The sequence below is a fragment of the Phacochoerus africanus genome, chromosome 13 (assembly GCF_016906955.1).
Source record: "Phacochoerus africanus isolate WHEZ1 chromosome 13, ROS_Pafr_v1, whole genome shotgun sequence".
NCBI lineage: Eukaryota > Metazoa > Chordata > Mammalia > Artiodactyla > Suidae > Phacochoerus > Phacochoerus africanus.
Window position 1 is genome coordinate 73,810,367 of NC_062556.1, and position 25,496 is coordinate 73,835,862.

The 25,496-nt window shown below is 48.7% G+C and overlaps 1 protein-coding gene across 1 annotated transcript in view; it reads right to left on the minus strand.

The window, feature by feature from the left end:
• EFNB2 (ephrin B2) overlaps window positions 1–24,288 on the minus strand; it is a 47,868-nt gene extending 23,580 nt beyond the window's left edge. The window contains exons 1-2 of the mRNA XM_047755933.1: window positions 23,990–24,288; window positions 1,098–1,381 (exon numbers count right to left, since the gene is read on the minus strand). Coding sequence (XP_047611889.1) covers window positions 1,098–1,381; window positions 23,990–24,111 — 406 coding nt within the window. The 5' untranslated portion in view covers window positions 24,112–24,288. The remainder of the gene's footprint in view (window positions 1–1,097; window positions 1,382–23,989) is intronic.
• Between the last annotated feature and the right edge of the window lie 1,208 nt (window positions 24,289–25,496).

The window sequence follows — 25,496 nt, forward strand, 5'->3', positions numbered from 1 at the left end:
TACATGGCTATTACCATCTTTGTTTTCCTTACTAATGAAGGTAATAAAAAGTAGAAAAGGGTATATTATTGAGTACTTAAGAAGTAAGTAGTCAATGAATTATTGACTGGGCACCTCAGGCAGCTAGGAGGTGGAGACAGTCAGAGCTTCAGGCTAATCACCACCCAGAGGTGGGAGAGGACACCCAGTAGACAGCAGCTTGGTGCCTCGGTGCACTGGAGCCGGTCATGACCAGTGAGCGCTGACTCACCAAAGAAACTAAGGAAAACCACATCACTGCTTGAGCACTGGCAACAGCTACCGCAGTCACCCAGGCTGCACCCCGACAGGCCCTGGACCTGCACAAGCCTCGCCTCTGCCAACAGGTGACCTGCCCCGAGCAGGCTCAAGCCTCATCTCACTTCACAGCATCCGGACAGAACGACAGCTCAGAAATGACCCAAAGAACACAGGCTCTGTTCCTACAATGATGTGTTGAGCTATGACACAGGTAAAAAAAAAAAAGTAGCTCACTGAACAAACCCAAGTTTTGTCTTATTCTTCCAGCTCTGACTTTAACTTGCCCATGGTCTCCTGTGGTTCCCCCGTAATCCCCATCCTTTGAACATATAAGCTCCGTGAAGCATGGGTACCATTAAGCCACAATGCTCACTGCTGAACCCCTAACACTTAGGCACAGTTTCTGGCACAGAGTAAATACTAAATGAATGAGTGGATGGATGGATGGATGGATGGATGGATGGATGGGTGGATGAAGTCATCGCACAAGATTCACCTATCAAAATCTCACCAATGGTTCTTAAAAACGGTTTTGTCAGTAGAGATGCTGAGTATATTCATAGATATCCATTTACTCCAATACTACAAAAGCTTTAGGAGTTTTTTTCTCTTTGAGTATTTATATTTATGAGTACTATTAGTACAGGGCCCTTCATTCAACTAAAGTTTCTTAAAAAAAAAAAAAAGGGACAATTTTCAGCAAAGATTCCCACCAAATTATATTTGCCACAATGATACTTTTAAGGAAACAAAAATTGATACCAACCTATTTAGCTTATCCTAATTTCTAAAAAATAAATAAATAGAATTATACTTACATATAATGTAATAATCTCTGTTCTTCTGAAATTCTAGACCCCAGAGGTTAGGGCTGAATTCTTGGAACTTGATAGTGAATTTTACATCTTGATCTGGTCTGGCACAGTTGAGGAGAGGGGTATTTTCCTTCTTAATAGTGCATCTGTCTGCTTGGTCTTTATCCACCATATAAACTTTATAATATTCATACTGGCCAACAGTTTTAGAGTCCACTTTGGGGCAAATAATATCCAATTTGTCTCCTATCTGTGGGTATAGTACCAGTCCTTGTCCAGGTAGAAATCTAAAAGCATAAAAAAAAAAAAAAGCGCCATTGAGTTGAAACAATGAACAGTATTAAGGATAATGACAACAGAGGCAGACAACATCAATCTTTCCAAACTCCAAATTAGAGATCCACGCTTTTATGGATCCCAGACATCTGAGTCCAAATTGGCACGAGATGCATGTTTTTAGGAAGGAAGCTTTACAGAAAGAAAAAAGGAAAAAGCAAAAGAAAGAAACCATCTCTCCCCAGGAAGATCAGCCGACCTGCTGACACTTCCCTCCCGCCCCCTCGATTGTAATATTTCAGGGCTCCGTTGTGTGGCTCCCCAAGAACTTTTCCTTGGTGGTGAGTCAGACCTTCCCACCTGTTTGTTATTTTTTAACCACTGGCAGCCTTAGATTCTTGGGCAGGCCTCAGAAAGGCGGCATCAATTCCAGAGAACAGTGGATGCACTAAGACTTTGTTGTCCTGTTAGTTTCCATTTGCTGTTGATGCTACTTAACGGACAAGTTTCATCAAGACTGTTTCAGATTACTTATCATAATTAGTCACTGATCAAACAATGGGGTTTTTATTACCCCGAACAGAAGAAACGTCTTACAAACCCATAAAAGATAACCAGAAATAATTAGGTGTAGTATTGATTCAGCTGGAAGATGAAAAGTCCCCGGCTGGCTCATGAGGACAGCCACTACTGTCCTGGCCTTGCAAACCTTCCCCTTCCCTCCCCCTTGAAATGTACTTGCTCCAATTAATTCTTAAAAGTAGCAAATCTTTAGAACTAAAACTACCGATACACTATACCCTCAACGCTTATAGGGAAAAGCTCTCTCTTCCCTTTCCCTTTCTTCCCAGCCACGATGCTGAGAGATCTTTCCTAATGGGGTGTTTCTCTGAGAAACAGCAACAAGGGCTTCCTAATGAACATCCTTCTACAAGTGCTAACACTAAGAACACACTTAGAAATCCCATCTCGTTCCTTCCTCAGCAGCCAAGCCTGCAGGCTCATTAAAATATTCAAGCCCAAGAACAAAAGCATTGCACGTCTGAATCTTTCCAATCCAATGTTTTATTTGAGCAGGAAAGCCCACCAGCGGTGCCTAGGAATGGGTCCTAATTCACGGAGAGAGGGAAGTACAGGAATATGGGGATACTCCAATTTCAGATCAGAATTATGATTGAGGTGAGAATGGTATTAATTCACCTGCAAAGTGCATGAGGTTGGTTATGGAGCATCACAGAACATAGCAGAAATGACATTAGAGATTTATATTAAAAACGAATACTCCTTATGGCAGGAAAAAAAACTGCATGTGGAACACAGTGGCTGGTCCCTTTTCTCTGGGAATGTGTTATTTTACCATCCCAAGGAGAGGGTCCCCTCTTGCTTTTTCTTACCTTTTTTTTTTTTTAACTGAGCTTGCTAAAGCAAGGGCATATGACATGGTTTTTAAATTTTTTTTCCATTATAGTTGATTTACAGTGTTCTGTAAATTTCTACTGTACAGCAAAGTGACCCAGTCATATACATGTATATATATTCTTTTTCTCACATTATCCTCCATCATGTTCCATCACAAGTGACTAGATAGAGTTCCCTGTGCTACACAGCAGGAATGACATGTTTTTTTAAGTTAAAGAAGAGACAGAAAAGTGGAGAATCACTTAATCTTTCTGAGAAGCAGGACTCAAAATGAGTATGTTTTATAACAATGACAAATTTCATCCAATCATGGGTGCACCCTTACAGAATTCTCTAGAACTGCTGACAGGTAGATCACCACTTAAGAAGAGCCTCTCTATGAATTTCTTGGCCATTTCTGCAGTTGGGCGGGGGCGGGCATGTTCAAAATTCAACTCCAGGGGACTGAAGGGCCTCCCAGGGTTCCCTGAGGGCCAGCGTGGGCTGCTGCTTCTTTGTGGCTAAAACGCAGCTCCGGTTTCTGGAGGACAGACTCCACATGTCTGTGCACAGGGCTTTTTTGAGGCCCCCCCCTCCGGCCCCGCGCCCCGGGGTTCCGCTGTGGTTGGGACACGGGAACGAGATGCCCGGGAACCAGGATAAATGAGATGCAGCGAGTATTATTTACGTGGCTCACCTTCCTGACACATCCTTCTCCTGTGTCTCACCCCTAAACCTTCTTCAGACATCTTCACGGCATCCAAGGCAGAGGCCTACTCCTGCCTGGGGCCTCCCACCCCACTCCAAACATCTCCTATCCCAAACCTGCTCCTTCAACAGCTGGCACATGTTGGCTGTTGTTGAAAGTCTTCCTAAGTCACACCTCCGCCTAAATCATGCACCCGGATGCCAGCACCCGCCTCCTCTCAGCTCTGATCTTCACACAGAGCAGCACTGACCACGGCCCACCTCCCCTGGGGGCCTGCCCCGGCTTCAGGACCCTTAGCAGCCAGAGGGATCCTCGTTCTTGTCCACCCACTGAATTCCTTTAAGAAGATGCATTGGACCTCCCCCTATCCATCCCCAAGCAGGGGTACCACGTCTGTACATCTCAGGATTCTCCCACAACACACCTCCGACTGCAGGTGGCTCACCAAGCTCTTTCTTCATTCAAAACGTTCCCGAGATCCTGTTTCCTTCATGAAGATGATTTTTTTTTTTTTCCTGCTTAACCAGGGTCCCTGTGGATTTCCTCCGTGCCCAAGAACCTAGGGATTCTCTCCTCACCCCCCAGACTCAAGTTCCCATCCTTGCTGGTGCTCATGGGGTGAAGTCAAGAACATAGACACGTGGGCTGCTTTGGCTACAAGGAACTTCACACTTCAGGACATAGTTTCAGATGGTATAAATCACATAAAAAGCTTTAATGGTCAGGCATGGGGGAACAAGGTATAAGGAGGGGTTAAGTCAAGGGATGGCTGGGGGTTAACCCAGGGGGTGGCTGGGGGTTAACCCAGGGGATAGGAATAGGAAGAACTTTGAATTTCACCAGGCGTAGTTGACGTGCTCATAATTAAGTAACTCCTAATAAAACCCACTCTTCCAAATGCTTGGGAAAGCATTAGTGCACTTTTCAGAAGACACTATGGCAAAAAGCAAGGCAAGGATTTGATCCTTCACCCTGGAAAATGGTTTCAAGGGTTCCTAAAAAAAAAAAAAAATTATGTTCCTTTATTTAAATCCATACAAAAGGACCCAATACTTGAGTGGTTTAGAGGTTCACTTTTTAGGCGTGTATAGGTATATAGGTAGACAAGCCAGTTAGCACACCAATCTGTTTAATTGATGAGACTGTGGTTTCTCAGCAGGAAAAGGTTGTGATTGAGCTGAGAGCCCAAATCACAGATTTATTGCCCAAGTCACCACTACGTGCATGGAGTCCAGAAGTCCCTTTGCCTCCCAGAAGCCCTCACAGTTGTTTATTTTTTTTGAAATTGAAATATAGTTAATTCATAATATTATATTAGTTTCAAGTGTACAACATAATGGTTCAAAATTTTTACAGGTCTACTCCATTTAGAGTTACTAGAAAATATTGGCTCCATTCCCCGTGCTGCACGATGTCCTTGCAGGTTATTTATTTTATGCAGAAGAGTTTGTACCCCTTAACCCCCTCTCCCATGTTGCCCCCACCACTGGTAACAGGTAGTTAGTTCTCTGTATCTGTGAGCCTGTTTCGTTCTTGTTATATTTGTTTTGTTTTTTAGATTCCACGCATAAGTATTTATCCTTCTCTGACTCATTTCACTAAGCACGATACCCTCCGTCCATGAGCCTTCGTAGTTTCTAAGGCAACACGGGAGCAGACAGAGGGGGGTGAGTGTGACAACTAAGGCAACTTCTTTGGGGGCAGAGGCTCTGAGAGCCAGAAATCTCGAGGACCCTGATGGTTAGGGCTGTACAATCCAGCTTCCTGAGGGCAGGCAGGTCCCACGCACGGCTGGTTCAATACCAGATGCCCAAGGGCTGACATCTGGTAGATGTTTAAAATATGCATGAGTGAATAGCAGCTAAGACATACACAATAAATTTAAGTCAAGTTTAGTGCCGCGAACTATCTGCAGATCAGAAGCACGGGAGGAAGCCTGAGCTAGGATGGCCTCGAGTGGGGATGAGGGTGTGCTGAGAACATAGTAGGACCACTTCCTCCTGTGATGGCATTTCTGGATAGCAAGGAGTGGTGCAGGTGGGGACCCATTCTCTCTGTACTCGGGAATATCAGCAGTTTTCTGCAATCCCTTTCTAGTGAACATGCAAGGCAATTAACCACCTCCAGAAGCACTAATAACAGCAGCCCTGCTGCTTTTGAGCCCGCACCCTTTGCTAAGCACTGATCAAGAACTTTCCATCACCATCTTCATTCAAGCCCCGCACATGCACACAACATCCAAACCAGATGAAGACACTCCATGCCAAACTCGAGAGGCGACAGGAAAAGCCCCTTTCCCTGCATACTTCTCAGCTCTCAGTGCATCCCATTAAAGCATACACCTGGTTTGGGGAAATGCATCTTTTTCTAAATTGAGCTTTTCAAAGATAAGCTGTGAAGTTAAGGCAAATCAAAACAAAGAAAGTCAATCCGTGCACAGGCTTGCCACAGTCCCAGGGGGCGGCCATCTGGTATACCCGCCATTCTCCAGGGGGCCCAAGAACCAAAGGCTGAGGAAGAAACTGGCCACACCTGGAACTTGTGTTTTAAATGCAATATTACACAGGGATTCTAGGTAATCCTAAGAATCACAGAATGTACGTGGAAAGAAAAACAGGGTGACTTTCTCAATACCAATTTTTAAAAATGGAAGACAATGTGTCCCACAGGTCAAAATCAAGTCAGTAACCAGAGCTTCAGTTTTGAAGCCCTGTCACGTACATGTGGATCTTGCTACCTTATGGTTTCTCAGAGACTTTTACAAGTCAGATCATACAGCACTTCTATGCCCTGAATATTCGGTAACAGTCAATATGACCCCTGCCTTGCTGTTGACCTTGGAAATTTTGTTTTTTTTTTTAAGAATAATTACGATGGCCACAACTGGCTAATTTTACATTTACCACACCAACTCTGCACAGTGGCTCTCAAGTGGAGATTTCTTTATTGGGGTGAGATCTATCTATTTTGCAGCCAAAGAAGCACAGAAGAAAAGTCCCATGTTTGTAACCCATACCACAGAGGCGAGGCTGTTTTTGTTAAACGATACTAAAAAAGTGACTCCAGGTATTCTTTAATAACTTCTGCTGGTTTTAATGCAAAACACAAAAGCAGAGAATTAACTTCAGCCTCACAGTGCCTCACGTGCTGGATGGGAGGGGAACACACCAGGCTAGATCTCCTTCAGAGCCAGGTACCCAAAGTCAGAGCAAGTCACCCCACTGCCCTCCTGGGAGATTTCGGGGTCAGGACTGGGCACCAGCACTGTGCTTTTGTGTCTCTTACTGGAGGTCTTCCCCTGGGAGCCCAGAAGACCAGGGTGTGCGGAGCCGAAATGGCAACTCCTTTGTTTTTTCCCAATGAATCATTTCCAACTAAGACAATGAGATGGGCTGACTCAGAATCAAACACACAATACAACGCAGAATAAAATGGAAACTCTGCCTAGGGTTTCCGAAGGTCTCCTGCCTGAAATGACATAATTCGATGTTTTAGAGTCTGTCTTTATCTTCTGATTACCTATCAACTTTAATCCAAGTTTTTAAAAGTTATTCACCAAGCCAGATGCTGATACTTCCACGGGGAATACTTTGACTCCATCTAATAACCTGAGTTAGGCTTTAATATTTAATAATCTGAATTAGATCTCTAACAATCTCAATGAAGACATTCCAACTTCATACTCATCCACTGTAGAAACTTTTAAAATAACACAGCTATTAGGAGACTTGATAGCCTTTTTGTAAAATTTATGTTATTGAAGTATAGTTTTATCCACAAGGTGGTTTGTTTCTGCTGTACGGCAATGCGATGCAGTTACACGTAGATACACATTCTTTTTCATATTCTTCACCATTATGGTTTATCACGGGGTACGGAGTACAGTTCCCTGGCAGCACAATATTCTTTAATGTTTTAATCCACACTACAAACCCATGCTTGTTTGAAAAACTAGCTTAACACACTGAAAGCATGAACCTGCCACTTCAGAGTCCAGCGGTCATGACACACGCTCTTCTTTGACAGATTGGAACGTCACACGTCGTGACCTGCAGTCCGGTTTCCATTTTGACCAGTGTTGCATTACCAGGCCTCACAGGGTAAATCGTAGGTAGTGGTTGCTTGACTGACTTCTGAACCTGGCCCTGACTGAAGAGCAAGGTGCACGGGAGGCCAGGAGCTGAGCTGCTCGGGGCTGGCCGTGTAGGGGAGCCAAGCCGCACGCCCCAACCATCCCCCGCGGGCACCCCATTCTCCCTGCTTCTTTTCCTCCCTCTCCACGACCGCACGCGCCCCCATCACAACCCAGGCACCTCAGGACAAACCTGCCACAACTTCTTGTACTTTTCTTCAAGGTTGCCATAAATCTGTAGGTTAGGCTCAAAGAAAAGCCCAACCCCTGGATGCTGAAAAGTTTGTGAAAATAGACTTGAAATAAGAAGCCCTGGTTCTCCAGAGGGAAACAATACATATGCCAACTACTGTAACAGGAGGGCAATCAATGCATTGTAGCCAAACACCAAAATCTCAAGCTGACACCATGAGAGACGAGAAAAAGAGGCTGTAGACAGGGAATGACCACCATCCGTGTCCAAACCATCAACTGGGTCAGGCCAACCCCCTCCAGACAAACATGACCACAGCGCTTCTCACTGAAAGAGGGTCTGCTCTGGGTACTGTTATGCACATACAATTCAAGTATCTATTTAAATATCGAATATTTCTGCCTACTTACGGCAGGGATCATCCACCTGAGAAACAGGACCACGTTACGCATGTAACAGGACCCATGCAAATCCTGGTGATATGCAAATTAGGGATACAGGAAATACAGGTGATGCTCTTAGGTCTCTGGAGCACAAGAAGATTCAGTGTCTGAGTGAAGTGACATGACTTTTTGTCCTGGAGAATTGACTTTATTTTTCCTTCTGTTTCCAAACGACATCACTAGAGCATATGATTATTGAACGTAAATGGTAAGTTCAGGTGAAAATATACACACATACACAGCATGTGTTGTTACTCTGTTCATTTCGCTGACCATACAGAGAATGCAGACACAGATGGTCAAACACGGGGCCTCTTCCTGAGTCTGCTCTGTGCTACTGGATGGGTGACGTGGGGTGGTTTTTAAGCTTTCTGAGTTTTTCAGAATTTTCTGCAATAAACATCCGATGCTTCTGTGGTCTGAGTGGAACATTATGTTTCAACGCACATTTCAAAGAACGAGTCGTATCCTGCTCCTGAGCAATTTTTCATGATTCTGGTTTAAAACAAAATATTGAAGGCCTGTAGACTTTTAAACCTTTTTGTGATGCTAGACCACGACTAAATACAATTATTATTATTTCTGAATTATGGTCGATTTCACAAATCAACTCTTGAGTCCACAAAAGCTGTAGTAATATATGAGCTTATTTAAATAAATGAAGAATAATGGGATACTGCTTATGCTTAATCATTAAACAGCACAGATCTGGGAGTGAGCTACCATTGCAGGGACTCTGAATCCCAACTTTAGGAAGGTGTTCGCCCTGGTGGTGTGCACACCCAAAATCATCTCGTAGAATAGGTTTATTTGCAAGCCAGAGTTCTGGATCAAGTACACTTTGAGCTGACTGCATTCTGGAAAACATGCACTTCTCCCATAAGATGGTTTTATTTTTAATTAAATGTCAAAGGCTGCAGGAAGAAGAGCAGTCAGTTCGTGGGCCGGCTTGTCTGAAAGTAAGCCTGAGACTGCTTTGCTGGAACTGCTTTGGTCCCTCCTGATAAAAGATGCTCACTGCTAGAGGGGGGCCCAAACCCTTGACCCCCGTGACCTCCCCATGCACTTGAAGCCTTCCGGGGCTGCATGGAGCTAAAACAGCATTAGCACGGAAGCCCAGGTTTCTCTTCAGAAAGGCTCTGTACCCTTGGCAATATAAATCCCCCAGGAAAGTGACTTGGACTTCTGAGTATGTGAATTCGATGGCACATTTCATAAACAGGCAGGGTGTGAATTGGGTTTGCATTACTTCCGTTTAATGCTAGATTGCTGCCAGCTTAATAAGATCATCTCCAAGTGCCCCCAACAGACGAGTTTGTCATAAATGAATAAAAGCAGGGCCCAAGAAAGACTCAGGCCACGGCAACCGTCAGAAAGACTTGGGGAACCAATTTTCCTGTTTTTGTGGATAGCACTTTACTGCCCCCTTTTGCACTCTCACATCAGAACAAGTTTCTGCACAAACTTGACTCTGCCACCAGAGAGATGGTGGGGGGCCTCTACAGTGTGTCAGGCTCATACAGAATCAGGCTGCCAGATGCCAGGCTTGGAGTAACAAGTCATTACCTTAAAACCTCAAGTAAGCGTACCACTGTCTTCTTGGTGGCTTTAAAGCTCCAAGAAATAAGGTAGTAACTGGAGGCTTGAATGGACGTTTTTTGCTTTGCTTCCAATGTGTGTGGGGCTGGAACAACTGCCTGTTTTCATAGGTGCCCCTTTTTTCACACTTTTCTAAAACAAATATCATCTGCAACACGAAACTGATTCGTTCAAAGGAAAGAAAAGGAAGGTAAAAGCAGGCTCTCCAATCTGGGACCATTCAGGTGTCCTAAATCCACGAGCTGCAGATGGAGGGCGGGAGGGCATTTCAAACTTCACACCAAGGACAAGCAACATCTTTTCAAGGAAAGGAAAGATGAGATGCACAGAAATTCAGACGCACAGAAATTCAAACGCACCGGGAGCCTCTGGGTGTACAATCCGGTTTTGCAACTCTGCAAGAGGAGGAGGCCTCTTCATCCATGCAGACACTTGGAAAAAGTATAAACTGCAGTGTAAAGGGAAGTTTTTTGTAATCCGCAGTGACAGAGCGCAGGGGCCCTATTCTCAGCCCAGCAACCTCAACTTGCATTTGGCAGTCTGTGTGCGCTGCTGTGTACGCTTTTATTTAAACTTAATCCATTTCCCTCTGTCGTTCCACAATTACCATACAAGTCAAAATAATATTAAATTTCACAGCCTCCAATGCTGCACAATTGAATGAAAACTGACTCCTTTTGATGTTAATCTTGTTATTCATTTGTGATATCATGCTCAAAACACTGGTGGCTAAAGTAAATTTTATTTTATAAGCACTCAAAGATAAGATTCTCGTGGTTGAAGTTTTCTTTTAGGAAAACAACACAAATGTTTCTTTTTATCTACAGATAAAAAGAAATTTTATCTGTAGATAAATTTAATTTTCACCTACACCAAATCCCACCCCCACCCCTGCCCCACTTCACGGAAGGAGCGCCTATCACGAGCTAAGGTTGGAAAAAGACAGCTTCATCTCAAAGTCCCTTTAAAAGTCTGTGATGTACAGAAAAACCATCATTTTCTTTTCGTGGGTTCACAGAGACCAGCTAATCTTTGGCATGGAATTAAAAACAAAAATCACCCCCCAACACACACACAATAGAGGTCTTTATTTATGGAACTGAGCTAAATACAACCTCCCTCAAAACTTTCCAAAAAAAAAAAAAATCACTCCATGAATTCTGTAGCTAGCTGAGGCCAAAGTGGGGGCTGGAAAAGGAGGGCTGGGATGCTGGGCTGTGCAGTGCGCAAGTTGCTGGCGAGTGACTCACCAGGGCCAACCTTTGTCAGGCTGGCCTGACCACACCGGCTCCATTATCGAAACAGGGATTGCATAACCCTGAGAGGCGAGAGCCCATACAGGCTTCTTTCCCAACTGCAATTTGTTCGCACCTGTACAGTCTTGTTCCAAACCAGGCTCTTAGCAAGAGTCTATAAAGGAAGACGGAACCCTCTCATTATTCACAGGGGAGGCCCCGGGAAGAAAAATGGCTCCATTCTGGAAAGAGATTCGAAGGGCACTGCCAGGTGGTTCTCTGCTGTTTGAGACGCAGTGTGGACATTCACCCGCTTATCTACTGGGAGCTAAAGCACATGGACATCTTACCGAACTGGGCTAAGCTGAAGGTCTTAGCACATGATCACAATTGAGAGCGTGGGAGCATCTTTTTCCTCAACCCTCTTCAGCCCTTTCATTTGATCAACACTTTCGTTTCCAAGACTTATGCTTATGTAGAGACTCAATGCACCCATATCTCGTGGGTGAATGAAACGTCTCCCCTCTGGTAGGGAAAATGGCCCTGAAAGACGGGGGCACACCAAGGAGACTGTGACCCCAGGATGAGCCTGTCTGGTCCCCGCAGGACCCCAGGGCCCCACCCCGGGGCCCTGCATTGAGCTCGGGTGTTTGTGTGAATATACAAAGAGCACTTTCACAGGTGAGGTTTGAGGAGACAAACCCTGGCGCTCCCTGGCTGTAAGAAGAGAGCCCCTTGCCAGGCGAGCTAAGCACTAAAGTCCACCAACACAATGCAGCCACTTCTCAACGACCTACACGCTGGACCCTTCCTTCTTCCTGGCTCCAGAGGGTCAGGTATGGCTCTGCTGTGGGTCGGTGACAGGAGCCACTGCCCTGCCCCTCTCCCGGCTCTGTGACAGCTCGGGGAGCAGAGGAGGAAGAGAGAAGAAAGAGACACACACAGCAGCCTGGTCTGCGCTGTGAACAGCCAAAAGGAGGGAAACCAGACCCGCAGATCCCCCCCCAGCCGTGAAAATCAGAAAGAGGACGTGAATGGCAGGCCTCGGGACCTGTGGGGACAGTGCATTTCCTGCCCCATCCCTGCAAGCAGCCCGGGATGAGCTGGACCAAAAAACAAACACAAACAAAAGCGAAATACCTGAAGTTGCTCTGGCTGCTACCGAAATATGGGAGGGAGGGGGACCAGGAGGTGACAGAGGATTCCCGAGGCTCTGAACTCGGAGCAGCGTGAGGATCTGGTGGTGTGAGAGCTCCCGAGGGCTGTCTGCGGGCTCTGCAGGTGAGCCTGCAGGTGGGCAGACCCTAAGCCCGGGGGAAGATGCCACCAGAGGCTGGCTCGGAGGTCCCAGGCACCCCAGGCCCACCGACCCTCCCTGCCCGGCTTCCTGAAACAAACTGCTCTGAACTTCCAGAACATCAAAAGCCAGATGGACTCTCCTGAATGAATCCACAGGCAGGAAGCCAGAAGCCCAGTTTGCTGTCGAAATAGGCCTGGACTTGATTTGAGTCGTCTCGGCTCTGACAAGCTGGAAGCTGGCGCAAATCCCAAAATCCAAAATAAAATGGCATTTAATTGTGACTAGACTCTAAAAAAGATGTCACACTCTCTCCTTAGCTTGACACACACATCGAATCGCACTCCTCGGACCTCTCCTCGAAAAGCTGACCTTTGCCTCCTCCAGCGAAGAAATGCTCAAATGGTGAAAATTTTTAAAGGAAAATGTCAACAGCCAAAGGGATAATAATAAATGCGTTAATAGGCTAGGCTTTCCTAACTGTCTAGTTTCCATCGGAGGGAACCTCGTTATCCAAGATTCAAAGGGTCCATGTAGCATCGTGTGCCCGTTATAGGAAAGACTATCAATCAAGGTGGACAAGGAAAGAATTATACTCCAAACTTTCTTTTAATTCACCCTGTGGGTACCGCTGTGACCAAGCGCATGCTTAATTTAGTTAGATTTCTAATCCTTCCGTGAGACAGCACAAGCAAGAGAGGCAGAGAATTAAGAGGAAGGATCCTGGAGCCAGAACACCCAGGTTCGAATACAGACGGTACCACTTCCTAGTACCACTTATTATGACTTTGGGCAAGATAATTAACCAGTTTATGGCTCGGTCTCCCCACTGGTGTCACAGGGATCATGAAGGTACCTCCCTGAAGTGGTTACTGTGAAGGTTTAAGGAGTCAGCATCTGTGGCGCATAACTGCCCCTCGTAAGTGCCACATACAATCGCTGTGAAATAAAACAGCGTCCACCCGGTGAGTGGATTTCTACATAAGATGGAGCATATAACACTCATGCAAAAATGCTACATGTGTATTCATTCAAAAACCCCGTCTCTTACTCTCCCCTGCACATAAAGGGGAGGCAGCCCAATCTGTGGTGAAGTTGAATGGATTCAGGGTTATACATGCTTCAAGGAAGCTTTGGGGGTAGGAAGCAGAGGAGTTTCTAATTTGACAATAGAAGGGTCGGAGGCGGGGTGGGGGGGGGTGCCTCATATAGCAGAGAATTTCTCAAGAACACGGACAAATCCTACAGCTCGACAGGTACCATGTCACATTGGGGCTTTAAGAGGTGCAAGTGCCGTTTCATAATCTTTATTAGCATTTTATTTTTATTCATTCTGCACTTATATGGAGAAGGCAAATGGAACCCCAAACAGGCACACAGCAGCTACTCAATTAACTTTCATTAAGCATTCTTTTTTCTTTTTTCTTTTTTTTTGGCCTTTATTTTAGGGTTGCGCCTGAGGCATATGGAGGTTCCTAGGCTAAGGGTCAAATCGGAGCTTTAGCTGCTGGTGTACACCACAGCCCACAGCAACACTGGATCCTTAACCCACTGAGTGAGGCCAGGGATCAAACCTGCGTCCTCATGGATCCTAGTCAGGTTTGATACCACTGAGCCACAATGGGAACTCCAATTATTTATTTATTTAATTATTTTTAGGGCCACACCAGCAGCACAAGGAAATTCCCAGGTAGGGGTCTAATCAGAACTGTAGCTGCCGGCCTACGCCACAGCCACAGCAACTTTAGATCTCAGCTGTGTCTCCGAACCTACACCACAGCTTACGGCAATGCTGGATCTTTAACCAACGGCTCGAGGCCAGGGATCGAACCTGCATCCTCATGGATACTCCTTTTAATATTTTTTAATGGCCACACCCTCGACATATGGTCATTCTCAGGCCAAGGACTGAATCCAAGCTGCAGCTGTGACCTGTGCTGCAGGTGCAGCAATGCTGGATCCTTTAACCCACTGTGCTGGGCCAGAGATCAAACCGGAGCCTATGCAGCTACCCAAGCCGCTACAGGTAGATTCTTAACCCACTGTGCCATAGCAGGAACTCCAATGACAGGTGTCATTTACGGGTTTGTTGTGCCAAGTACAGAGCTGGAGTCTTTTAATGCTGACCACAACCGTATCACTCTTTTATTCAGTGCTATTAGATTACTGTCCCCCTTTCAGAGATGGAAAAACTGAGAGGGATGGAAGAGACTGCTGCCATAGTTACACAGCCAGCAAACGCCTAAACTGGGAGTGGTCTCAAACTTCCAGGTTCCAAGGCATGTGATCTTAGCTAAACCAAAATAGCACTTGCTCGGCTCGATGTGCTAAATTGAATTGCCTGACCTTTCCATGATCAGCACACAGATTCTGGAAAGCGATAGAATAGGTCCTGCTGCTTCTCAGGGGAATAAGGTGGCTGGAATCGCTGGGGGAGCTGTCCCACAGGGTCTGTTTGTTCATTTCTGGGCTGTGTCTTTGAGCTCTGCTCAGACTAAGAAATAACATAGATTATTATAGACGTACAGTGTGGACACGTGCCCCCCTTCAGCTGCCATGTATTACTTTGACTTGCTTCCTGTGTTCTTTGCTTCAGAGCTTGGCTTTGTGTGGTCTCTTCCCAGTTTCCCTCCCCCAGGAGGAACGCCGTGACGTCCCCTGTTCCCACTGAACACACCTGCCGGGCACCACAGCCCACAACATGTGTTGCGTGCTTCCATCCGGGAGACCCTCCACCCCCTTAGGTCTCTTGAGGAAAGACACCGTTCTTTGTATTCTCAGAGCCTCGTGTAACAGCCCTCATGGCTAATAAGCACCTGCTGGAGAGATCAATGAATGATCTACCATCAGTGATCAACAAGGCAAGAGGCAGGGGCCCAGAGCAGGGAGGCAAGGCCAGGGATTTCTTCCAAGATCCGAAACAGCCTTTAGGAGGATGATCTAATCCTGAGCTGTTTTCCAAAAAAAGTTGATCCAGAGCAACAGTTCTCAAGGTGTGGTCTCAGAGCGGCATCAGCTGAGAGCTTGTTACAAATGTGAATTCCAGGTCCCACCCAAATCTCAGGAATCCAGCAGTCGGTCGGGGGTGGGGTGGGGAGGTGGGCAGCAGTCCTTGTGTTAACAAGCCCTCCAGGCAGGATTCTGATGCCTGAAAGTTCCAGAGCTGCTGCGCTGGAGAGAGACCCAGTAGCAGGTAATGGGTTACCCCAAGGGGGGCGGCCAGAAAGACACATCGGGGTCGTGTCTGTGTTCTCAACCAACACTTATGGGCTGTCAGTGCTCCAGGAGGAGACTGGTGACCTGGAAGAATCTGGTCCCTGCCTTTAGGGAGAGGCAGGGTGGTGAAGAGATTAAGACCTGCATATGAATCATGGCAGTGCCCTGGCTCATGGCTTTCCTCTGCTCTCAGAATTGACATAAAGTGCTGCGGGATTACAGAGAAAAGATTTAAAGAAATTACGTTTGATCTACACCACAGAGAAAAAGCAGTCATTTCAGGGAGCTTGTGAGCCTAAGGACAGTCCATTTTCATGGAGCTCCATTTTGCCATAGACAGAGGGGGTTCAGGGCTTAGAGGAGCTTGCTTTGCCCCACCATGTACCCCAAGTATAGTTCTAAGTGAAAACTGACATCTTCTAACTACCTGTGCAGGCAGACGCATTCAGAGCCACCCTTGAACGGAACCGGCTGGCCCCATCACTCATCAGGCAATTCCCATGGAGGACAAACAAAGGTTTTCAGGCCATGGTGAGCCGAGGAAAGAGCAAGGATAGAGAGATTCGGAAGCGTTTCCTCAGGCGCTGGCGCCATAGGCTGGGTCTCAGGCGTCTCAGCTGGAACACGAGGTGCTGGAAGGTGACACTGCAGACACTGGCTTTGCAGGTCAGAGCTTCTGATACGCTGGCGGGGGAAGGGGGGGTGCATGTGCCATCATTCCTGGGGGGTCCCGGAGTAACCAGGACGTGAAGAGCACGGAGTGATGCCCTGAGGGGCAAGAGAGACTTAACTAGCAAGTATTGGGAGAAGCATCCAAGGACTGCAATTAAAATTGGGTGCAACCAAACTTAAATCAAGAAAACCAACTGGACTGTTTCACAGTTTCATCCAGAACACAGGAGGAAAATGAAGTTCTCTGAGCCTCGGTTCATTCACAGCGTTCTCACTGTCTGCCCACCACTGAGGAGTCAGAATATTTACCTCCCCAGCTCTAGAGAATGCAAAGAGCCAACTATTAACACCTCACCACTGCCAATTTTTTCTTCACATTTTGTTGGAGAATTACTAAGGGCAGAACCCACTTGTTTTTCTTGAACGGAGCTTTCCCCTACCATGGTTTTTTATTTGAAACCAGCACGTCTGCACTCTCCAGCCACTTTATGCTTTGGATTAGAATGACATATTTGATGGTTATACAGGAAAAGGGAAATAAAAGAGCCTCGGCTGATCCTCTGTGGGAGCCACAGAAATAGGTGCACCTGGCATTCAGTGTGCATGGAAAACATCCGCCACTGAGCGCCCTTTCTTTTCACTGGGTGACCGGGTCCAACCATCCTTATCTTCAATGCTTCTGAAATAGGTCCTCGCAGGTAAGAATGCACAGCCAGGGGCTGGACGCTGGTTAGCAAACCAGTGGCAGGGCTTCCTGTGTCACTTCTTTAATCACTTTAACCCTGTTCTTCATAGAAAGCTGGAGGCCAGGGCAATTCAGCATCTCCTTTTGTCATTTGCCTGCCATAAATATGCACCAGTCTGCATCTGAAAGGCTGCAAGCTTGCTGGACATTTATCATGCTCTGTTCCCTGTTAACAAGCAAATACTTTAGCTGAATGGGCCATTAGCAATCATTGTCAAATGGAGAAGGCGAGGTGCAGGGATGTGACCAGCCTGTGAATTAGGGGGCGTCCCTTCTATTCGGTCAGTCTGGACAAGTGCACTGGATCTTTCGGTAGGTTTCTGGATTCAATTTAAAAGGGACGGTAAAACAGCAAGCACTGGGTATGGCAGGTCTCTGCGCAATAATTCTGAACTATTCTTAAATGGTGAAAGCTACGTAGTAGCAATGACCAGAAAACCAGGGGACAGATAAAGCCAGAGCCCAGGAGGGTCGAGTCGGCTCCAAAGATGAGGAACAAAATCAGTGAAATGGGTCTGAAGTAGAAGATTTCGGATTTAGTGCAGATCTTCAGGCACACAAAGTGTGGGTCCAAAAAGTCCCCACATCGCTGTTCAGAGAACACCCCTGGATCCCCCTTGCCCCGCTCAGGCAACACAGCTACTTGGCATATTTGTAGCTTTCAGTCTTGTCAATATCTAGAGCTCAGAGGTTCCTCCAGAGATGCGGGGACTTCTGGAAAGTGCCAAAGAGCAGGGAATAAAGCCAGGCCCTCCCTTCTGGCCTGACCCAACTGCAGATCACACTGCACGTGGTTTCTAGAGCTGCCTGTGTTTAAGGACGAAAATGGAAAGTGCGGCGGCCCAAAACAAAAGCCCAGCTTCTTTACCAGACTGTTCAGGACCCAGGGCAATACGACTGGGCAGCCTGGCGGGCCTCTTTTGTTTTTAACTTGAAAGGTGGGCAGCTCCCACGCTTTCATAATCTCTCCTTCACGCCAAGGGGCCTGTCCCATTCAACGCAACCCAGTTACCAGTGAAATATCATCTCAGAGCCCGTCGCTTTGGGCCTGTTGGTTTTACTACTATCTGAATGAAAACTAACTCCCCCCCACACCTCCAGTCACTTTATTTTATGACTTTTTTTTTTTTTTTTTTTCCCCCTCCAGGGTGAGAAAGACAAAACTCAGAAGAGAGCACTCGGGCTGAGGGAGGGAGAGAGACAATGCAGAATGTTGACCTCGGCTTCTCCCAGGCTGAAAGATGGCTACACTCCAAAGGCCCGTGTTTTTTCCCGGCGGGTGACTCCAGCCCTCCCCATGCCCTCCGATCTCCGTTCCTTCCCCGCGGGTCCCTGCCTGAGGCCCGGAGGGATGAAGGCCGGCACCGCCAAGTGCAACTAATCCTACAGAATGGCTGCCCCTGTTAGGCCAGGAGTTAAAAAAGAAAACCTCGCGGGGCCTCCCCTGACCGCTGGGACCGGGACTTTTCATCAGCCCCCATCTCCATCTCTGGAAAAGGCCGTCAATGAACTCTACCTTGGCCATATTATCTGCCACCAATGAGCAAGAACTGAGTATCTTTTCTTTGCTGCTTCGACCAGCCCAGGCCACAAGTGGGGCTTTCATGCTTTCTAATCCGGGTTTCCAAGCCTGTGTGGTTCTCACATAATAGCCAACAGCCTGGGGCAAGGGCCTTCCTTTCTGCCCCCTTTTCAGAGACGTGTCATTCCCCACATCAAGCTAATCTATATGTTGCCATGGCTTCACCCTTTATCTGCCTTTACATCTTATGAACTGCATGGATTTACCACATTATTTTTATCTGAAAGACAGAAAATGGTGGTTTTATTGCCATACAATCAGATTACCGCTGCTAGTTTCTCTATGCCTTTTTACCATACTTCAATCAAAAGGGATCAGTTTCTTTATGCTCTGCCCTTGATTTACATTACATCTGTAAAGACCCAGTCTGGGTTGTAATCCCCTTATTAACTATGACCAGGGTTGATTTGCCTAAAAATAAAAGCAAATTGTGTCAGACCCTTTCACTTTGTTTTTGATTCGGAACTACAAAATGGATTACTAAAGAAATCTTCAGAGCTCACATGGCTAGTATAGTACTGAATTTAAAATGAGAATTAAACAAGTCAAACAGGAGAGCCACGGCCACGGTTTACATTGTCCATCATGGGAGAAGGGCTGCATTGCTTATGTCTTTGTATTCTTTGGCTTTAGCGGGACAATGAAGCCACAGGAGTTTTTCCAAGCTGTTTGGAACACTGTCCCATGCCCTACCCTTCCCTCCCGGCCCCACTCTAATTCCTCCCCTAAAAAAGAGAGAGAGAGAGAGAGAGATTGGGCTGGGGGTGGGGGAACCGTCCCTCAAAAGAGCTCATTCCTCACTAGAAGCCTATAGTTCTAGGGGTTCTGCATATTTTAAACAAAATATTTTCAACAGCTGAACACGCCTCTTTAAGGCTCTGCTCCACTGCACGCAGGCGAGCTCCCAAGCATGTCTATGGAGATGTGTGGTAAGTGACCTGAAACCCAGGCTCCGGATGGCAGCAGCCAGCGAAGGCAGGGATTCCGTGGGCACAAGTACCATTTCAGTGATGATTTTCCTTCCAAGAGCCCTTCTGTCTAATTTGCAGCGGGAGGGTTGAAGAATAAAGTTTTCATTAAAAATGGTCAAGAAAGAGTCTTCTCAATTTTTTTTTTTTTCTTTTCTGAAGAGGGGTCTCCAGTCTGGATCACTCCCCCCACCCCACCCCCCGCCACTCCCATTCCTGTGACGCGACACTGCAGTGGCGCTGAGATCTCAAATCGGTCCCCATGGGGTGGCCGCGCTGGGAAACGCTGCAGGAAGATGGGCGGCCCAGTCCGCCTCCCCGGAGCTACCTGAAGCATTTCAGGGGACGGCCAGGTGGGGAGGTCGCTTTGAAGGTAATTCTCACGCTGACCCACCAACCAAAGGATTGCACTCGGGCCGTTTACAGATGAGAGGTTTTCCGATAATGATTCTAAATACACTGATCATTCTTCAGCTGACTCTGTGCGGGGAGACACCCCTCGGCAGCATCGGCAGGTCAGGGGGTGGGGGAGGGCTCATTTACCTGTCCTCCTACTTTAACCTGAGAGCTGGGGTCACTTAGGAATGTGGGAGTCATCATTTGCATTTCTTGGCATCCCAGGACAAGTGTCAACAACTCTGCTTCGAGAGAGATTTAAATCCAAGTGCCGAGCAAATGATCTTAACCTCCAGCTCCCAGTTCTGGGGCTGGAAGCTGTCATTGCTAAGGTGGAAAAGTGCGATCCCCGGACCCACAGTCCCCAAATAAATTCTCTCCTTGTCTGAAAAGACAGCGCCTGAGTGTTGTGAGATCTTTCGGCAGGCAGCCTGGTCCTTGTGCCCTCCCTGGCTCGGCTGTCCTGGGGAACAGCGACAGTCCATTACCTACAGTTTATCATCCTGACAAAATGTGAGGAATGTGGATGTGAAAGCACTAACAATTCCACCCCTGGCGCTCTGTGCTTTTTTTCTCTCTATATTAAAACCGACGAGATTAACCCCAACGCAAACTGGGGAGCATAGTTCAAGGGGCTATTCAATCGGTGCTGAATGTGCATTTGTTTACCTACAAAAATAAGAATTTCAGACACAATGGAAGGCAGGCTGGCTTATATATGGCATTGAATGGACTGTTTAAACAGCACTATGCATTGTAGTTTATTTTATCAATCTCTGACAGGTCCGTATTTATTCAGAGCCTGACTCTGGTGGAGCCCAAGTATTATAGGTTATCTGGATATTATCCAGCCATTCTTTTGTATCAAGTCAATCAATATCAGGAATTCACCATTATGCAGGGAAAAAATGACATGGGAAAAGCAAAATGCTTTGTTAACTAACTAGGGGATGGTGCATAGGGAACTAGCACCCTAGACCCAGAAATGAATGCTCTGCTGAAATTTTCAACCAAGTCAATGTAATTCACTCCAGAATACCATACCAACACAGACTTGCTCACTCTAAAGTGAAAGCAATCCATTTTTTTCAAAAGAGCCAATTATTTTATTTTGGCAAAAACATGACGCTTGGAAAAAACCGTTCTACTGAAATGTTCATTAGAAGTGAAAACCAGGCTTTGCTTTTCTCTCCAGAGTTAAAAAAAAAAAAAAAAAAAGGCGATACAACCTAAAAGGCTACAGTGGACACAACTCTTCTAGAACCTGTGTCGCTAACGTTTCTGTACACAGAGACCTTCCCACTACTGCAAAAACTCTCAAGGGTGGGAGCAGCAGACAGCATGATTAAAGGAGTTATGGAGACAGTGAATTTTCAAAGGATTTTCTGGACCCTGTATCCAGACAGCTGCTGCTTGCTCCCTCTGTCCACCACCTGCTAAAAAAGCTGACCTCCGAATGAAACAAATCTAATTACTGAGGGCTGCTTCATTACAAATGAATTGTTCCACAGTTCAGGCGAACTGATGTGAAACTTCAATGCATCTGATTACCTTCCTGCCACATCGCATTTGCTGACCCAAACTTTTCCCTGGAAATAAATGTGCAAGCTCCCCCCGTAAGGCAACTCCTTGGCACTGGAGTTTTGTTGTTGGTGTTTTTAATTCATTCTTCAACTTAGAAAAGGCTCTTTCATATCATTCCTCCGGGAAGAAATCTTTCCAATCTCTCAAGCTAGCATCCAGCTGCATACTTTGTTAAGCAGACCTCTTTCAGGGGCCCCAACGATCCCACCCTCTAGGCCAGCCATTAGGGTGAGCATCTTAAAAGACATTCTGCTCCTGGGGAGCACGATGACCAGGCCAACAGCGTCAACAGTGCAGTGGAGGCAGGCCGCCTGCTCCAAAAGCAGGCCTCCAGGAGGGCTGTAAATCTGTGGCCACAGCTCGGAAAACCAGCCTAATCCTCATAGCAGAGTAATGAGTATCAGTCATTCCCCTCCCCCAACACATTGGGGAAAGAAAACATTATTGTCTAAAACCTTAGGTTGAAATAGTTACTGCTCTACCTTTTTATCCCCACTCAGGTTAACTGTCATCCACCTCCCAGATACTTCGAAACCAGTAGTTGTTGTGTAGATCACGTATGCTGAGCCGAATGCAAAGATCACCTATACTGAGCTGAACGCTGGGAGTTTCTTTAAACAAATTTTAAATGTAAAACTCAAATCCTGTTGGGGAAAAAAAAAAAAAACCCCAAACCAAAAGACCCCAAACCAGCCCCCAAAGACAATCAAGACAGTCTTTCAGTGAAAGCGCAAAGTGGAGCCGAGCAGGCCGCCCGCGGGAAGAGGTGAGGGCCGGCGCCGCGAGCATCGCGCATGGAAGAGTGACCTCTGTAGGCGGAAAGCGAGCGCGGGCTGGTCTGGCCCGGCTCTCCCGGCCCCGCGCCCCGCCCGCCGCGCGCACGTCCGCGCCCCGCGCTTTCCCGCACCACCGGGTGCCTCGCGCTTCCGCGGCTGGGGGGAGGGGGGCGGGTCAAGGTGTCACTGCTTCTACCACTTTCCGGGCAAATGCAGCATCTTACATCAAGGGAAAAAAGAAGTCCCTATAAGGCCGGGCTGCAGGGAAGGAGGTCGCCTTAAGTAACTTTTACAAGGAGCAGTGCTGGGAAGCATCTGCTTCATGGTGCCATGCAGCATCTTTTAAGAATTTCTCTGTAATCCGATTTAGCCGAGACGTTTTTCACCCTCTGATAGGGAATTCTTGGCTAACGTGTTGGTGAATGTGAAATGCACCACTTTTAAAAGAGTGCATATAATTCTTTAATTAAGATGCGATCTCTAAATCCCCGTCCTTTTATTCCTAAATCCATGACGAACTCGCTCAACTTCAATTAGGTCACTGATTTTGCTTCTGATCTCAAATGCTTACTCCCCAACAGCCAATGTCTTCATGCTTGGTGTCCCAAGTTTCCCAAGGTGAAAATTCCATGATTCTATAAAATGTTTTTGGTTATGATTCGAAATGTGTCTGAAGAATGAGATGATACGCAATACTGAATGCACAGACGACTAATTATATATTTAGGGAGGGATCACCTTTTCTAAATTCTAGATGTACGCTGGTAGCTAGTACTGAAACTTAATCTGCACAAGGCCTGGCTTTCTCCCGGCTGCACTGTTTCATAAAAGCAAGTCGAATTCAAGGATCCTCTTCCCCATTCCCGCCCAGGCTCCTCGAGTGCGAAGGCTTCAGGGGCTGTGTTGGCTGGGCCAGGCCTTAATTAGGCTTTTGCAGAAAACGTCCTCAAAAATCAAGTCAGCTATCGCGACGGCACAGAGTTCGGGGCCGCTGGTTTAGAAAAGAAGGTAGAGGCCGACGTGCAGAGGGTTCCCCGGGAGCACTCTAAGGCCGGCCTCCAGGGCGGGGAGGAAAAGGGCTCGCCGCCCGAGTTCTCCCAAGCAGGCGAGCTCCCTGCGCACCCTCGGGCAGGCGGCGCGGCGCCGAGGCGCACGAGCTCCGGGCGGCCCAGAGACACCAGGCTCCCTTCTCCCGGGTGCTCTCCACGCCCGAGCACCGCCGACCCCGCCCGCCCGCGGGGCCTGGACCGCGCTCCGCTGCTCCTTGGGAGCACAGCATCCCCGCCTCTCCAAAGCCTGCAAGCCCCCGCGCGCAGGCCAGCATGGTTGGTGGCCCTGTTCCCTGGCCTCGAAAAGAAGCGAGGGTCAGGTATCGCCATCGGACACCTTCCCGGACATGACACTCGAGCCATCAGGGTTTTTTTAGCGCCAGGGAGCTGATGGGGGAAGGAGTGACTAGGAGGGCGCCCCTTAGGGCCGGCGCTCTGGCTGGAAGGCCGAGCGGAGTCACCACCAAGTGAAACGTGCTGGGGTGGGGGACAAGCGGACGCGAGTAATCGAGGTTCCAGAAACAGGCTCCGAGGCTCCACGGCCCGACCCTTCCTCCCGCCAGGACAGCACGGGGCGCGGCGGACCCCGGGGCGGCGGTCGAGGGGGATTGCGGACGCTACTTACTTAGAGTTCGAGGAATTCCAATAGATGGGCTCTAAAACTATCGATCTGGAAATCGCAGTTCTGCATAAAACCATCAAAACTCCCCAGCAGTACTTCCACACGGAGTCCCTCCTCGCGGCCATGGCGAAGCCGCTCCCAGCTCCGCGCACTCCTGGCGTCGGAGGAACGGGGTGCGGGCCGAAAGCCCCAATCTTCCGGGCAGACAAGGAGGGACCGCAGGCAGCTCCGGGGCGCGCCGAGCAGCTCCAGCGGTTGCCGAGGCCAGGGACGTTCCCTTCGGGGCCCTCAGAACGCGGGGCGGGAGCGCACGCGCGGGGCGCGGCGGCGCGGCGGGCTCGGGGCTCCGGGGCGCCGCGCCGGACGCAGCTCGGACAGCCGTACCCCGTGCGGCTCCAGGGTGCCGGGCGCGGGGCGGCGGAGAGGGCGCGCGGCCGGGACACAAAGGCGGAGAGACGGACTCGGCGCGGGCGGCGGGCGCTGCCCTGAGCGGGGCCGCCTGGCACTATAGATCCAGGGGGGCGGGCAGTGGCCCGAGCGCGCGGGCGCCGCTTCGGCGCGGTTCCATGTCCCGGAGCGCGGAGCGCGAGCTGCGAAGGGCGCCTCCAGGCGCCCGGGAGCCTCCAAAGTCCTCACCGCTCCCAGCCCGCGGATCAGGCAGGAGGGGCTCCTTCCTCGCCGCGGGCGCCAGACGCGCGCGGGCCTTTGTGTGCGGGGTGGGCGCCGGGACCAGCTTCGCGCGCGGCTCCTCGCTCCGGCCGGCGCCGCCGTCCCCGCCGAGGAGAGTCAGCTCTGCCTGCGCGCTGTCAGAGCACTATAAACGCCGGGCCCCGCCCCACATCGCGCAGCCCATTGGTCCGTTGCTCCGCAGACGCGAGCGGATTGGGCGACTGGCCGGTCCATCAGCCGCCCCCTCCCGACATTGGGAGCCGCGAGGCGGGGCGCCAGCTGACAGGTGAGCCCCGCCCCCGGCCAGGGCGGCGGCAAGAGCTGAGCGCTGGGAAGCCCTCGAGGGAGAGGAGGCTGCGCGTGCACCCGGCGCTCCCGGGGCTGCGGGATGGGGACGCTGGCATGGGCGGGCGAATGAGGACAGGGACAGCACGGGCCACCTGTCCCCACGCCCAGCACGCGCTCTCATTGGGAAGTGTCCTAACTTCAGCAGAGGGACGACGTCGATGGCGAAACTTTCCCTCCGGAGTGGTTGGCAGTGGGTTTCCCGTGGGCCTTCCTCCTTAAATGATGTGCGCCTTCTGCGTGGACTGGCTCACGTCCTGTTCGCGCATCCCTTCGCGGCCCCCACCAGGCCTCTCAGTCATGCGTTTCACACCTGACTTCGGTACCAAACGTCAGCTGGCGCCGGGAGAAGCAAAACGACTCCCGGGGCGCGGACGTCCTGGCCCCGAGCCCTCCACGCCTCGCTTCCCGCGAAGGGAGCACCTCTCCTTCCCCCAAGTGTCGCCTGCACACCCGCGCCCGCCGCGGGACCTTCTCCTTAATTAGCCTCTGCGAC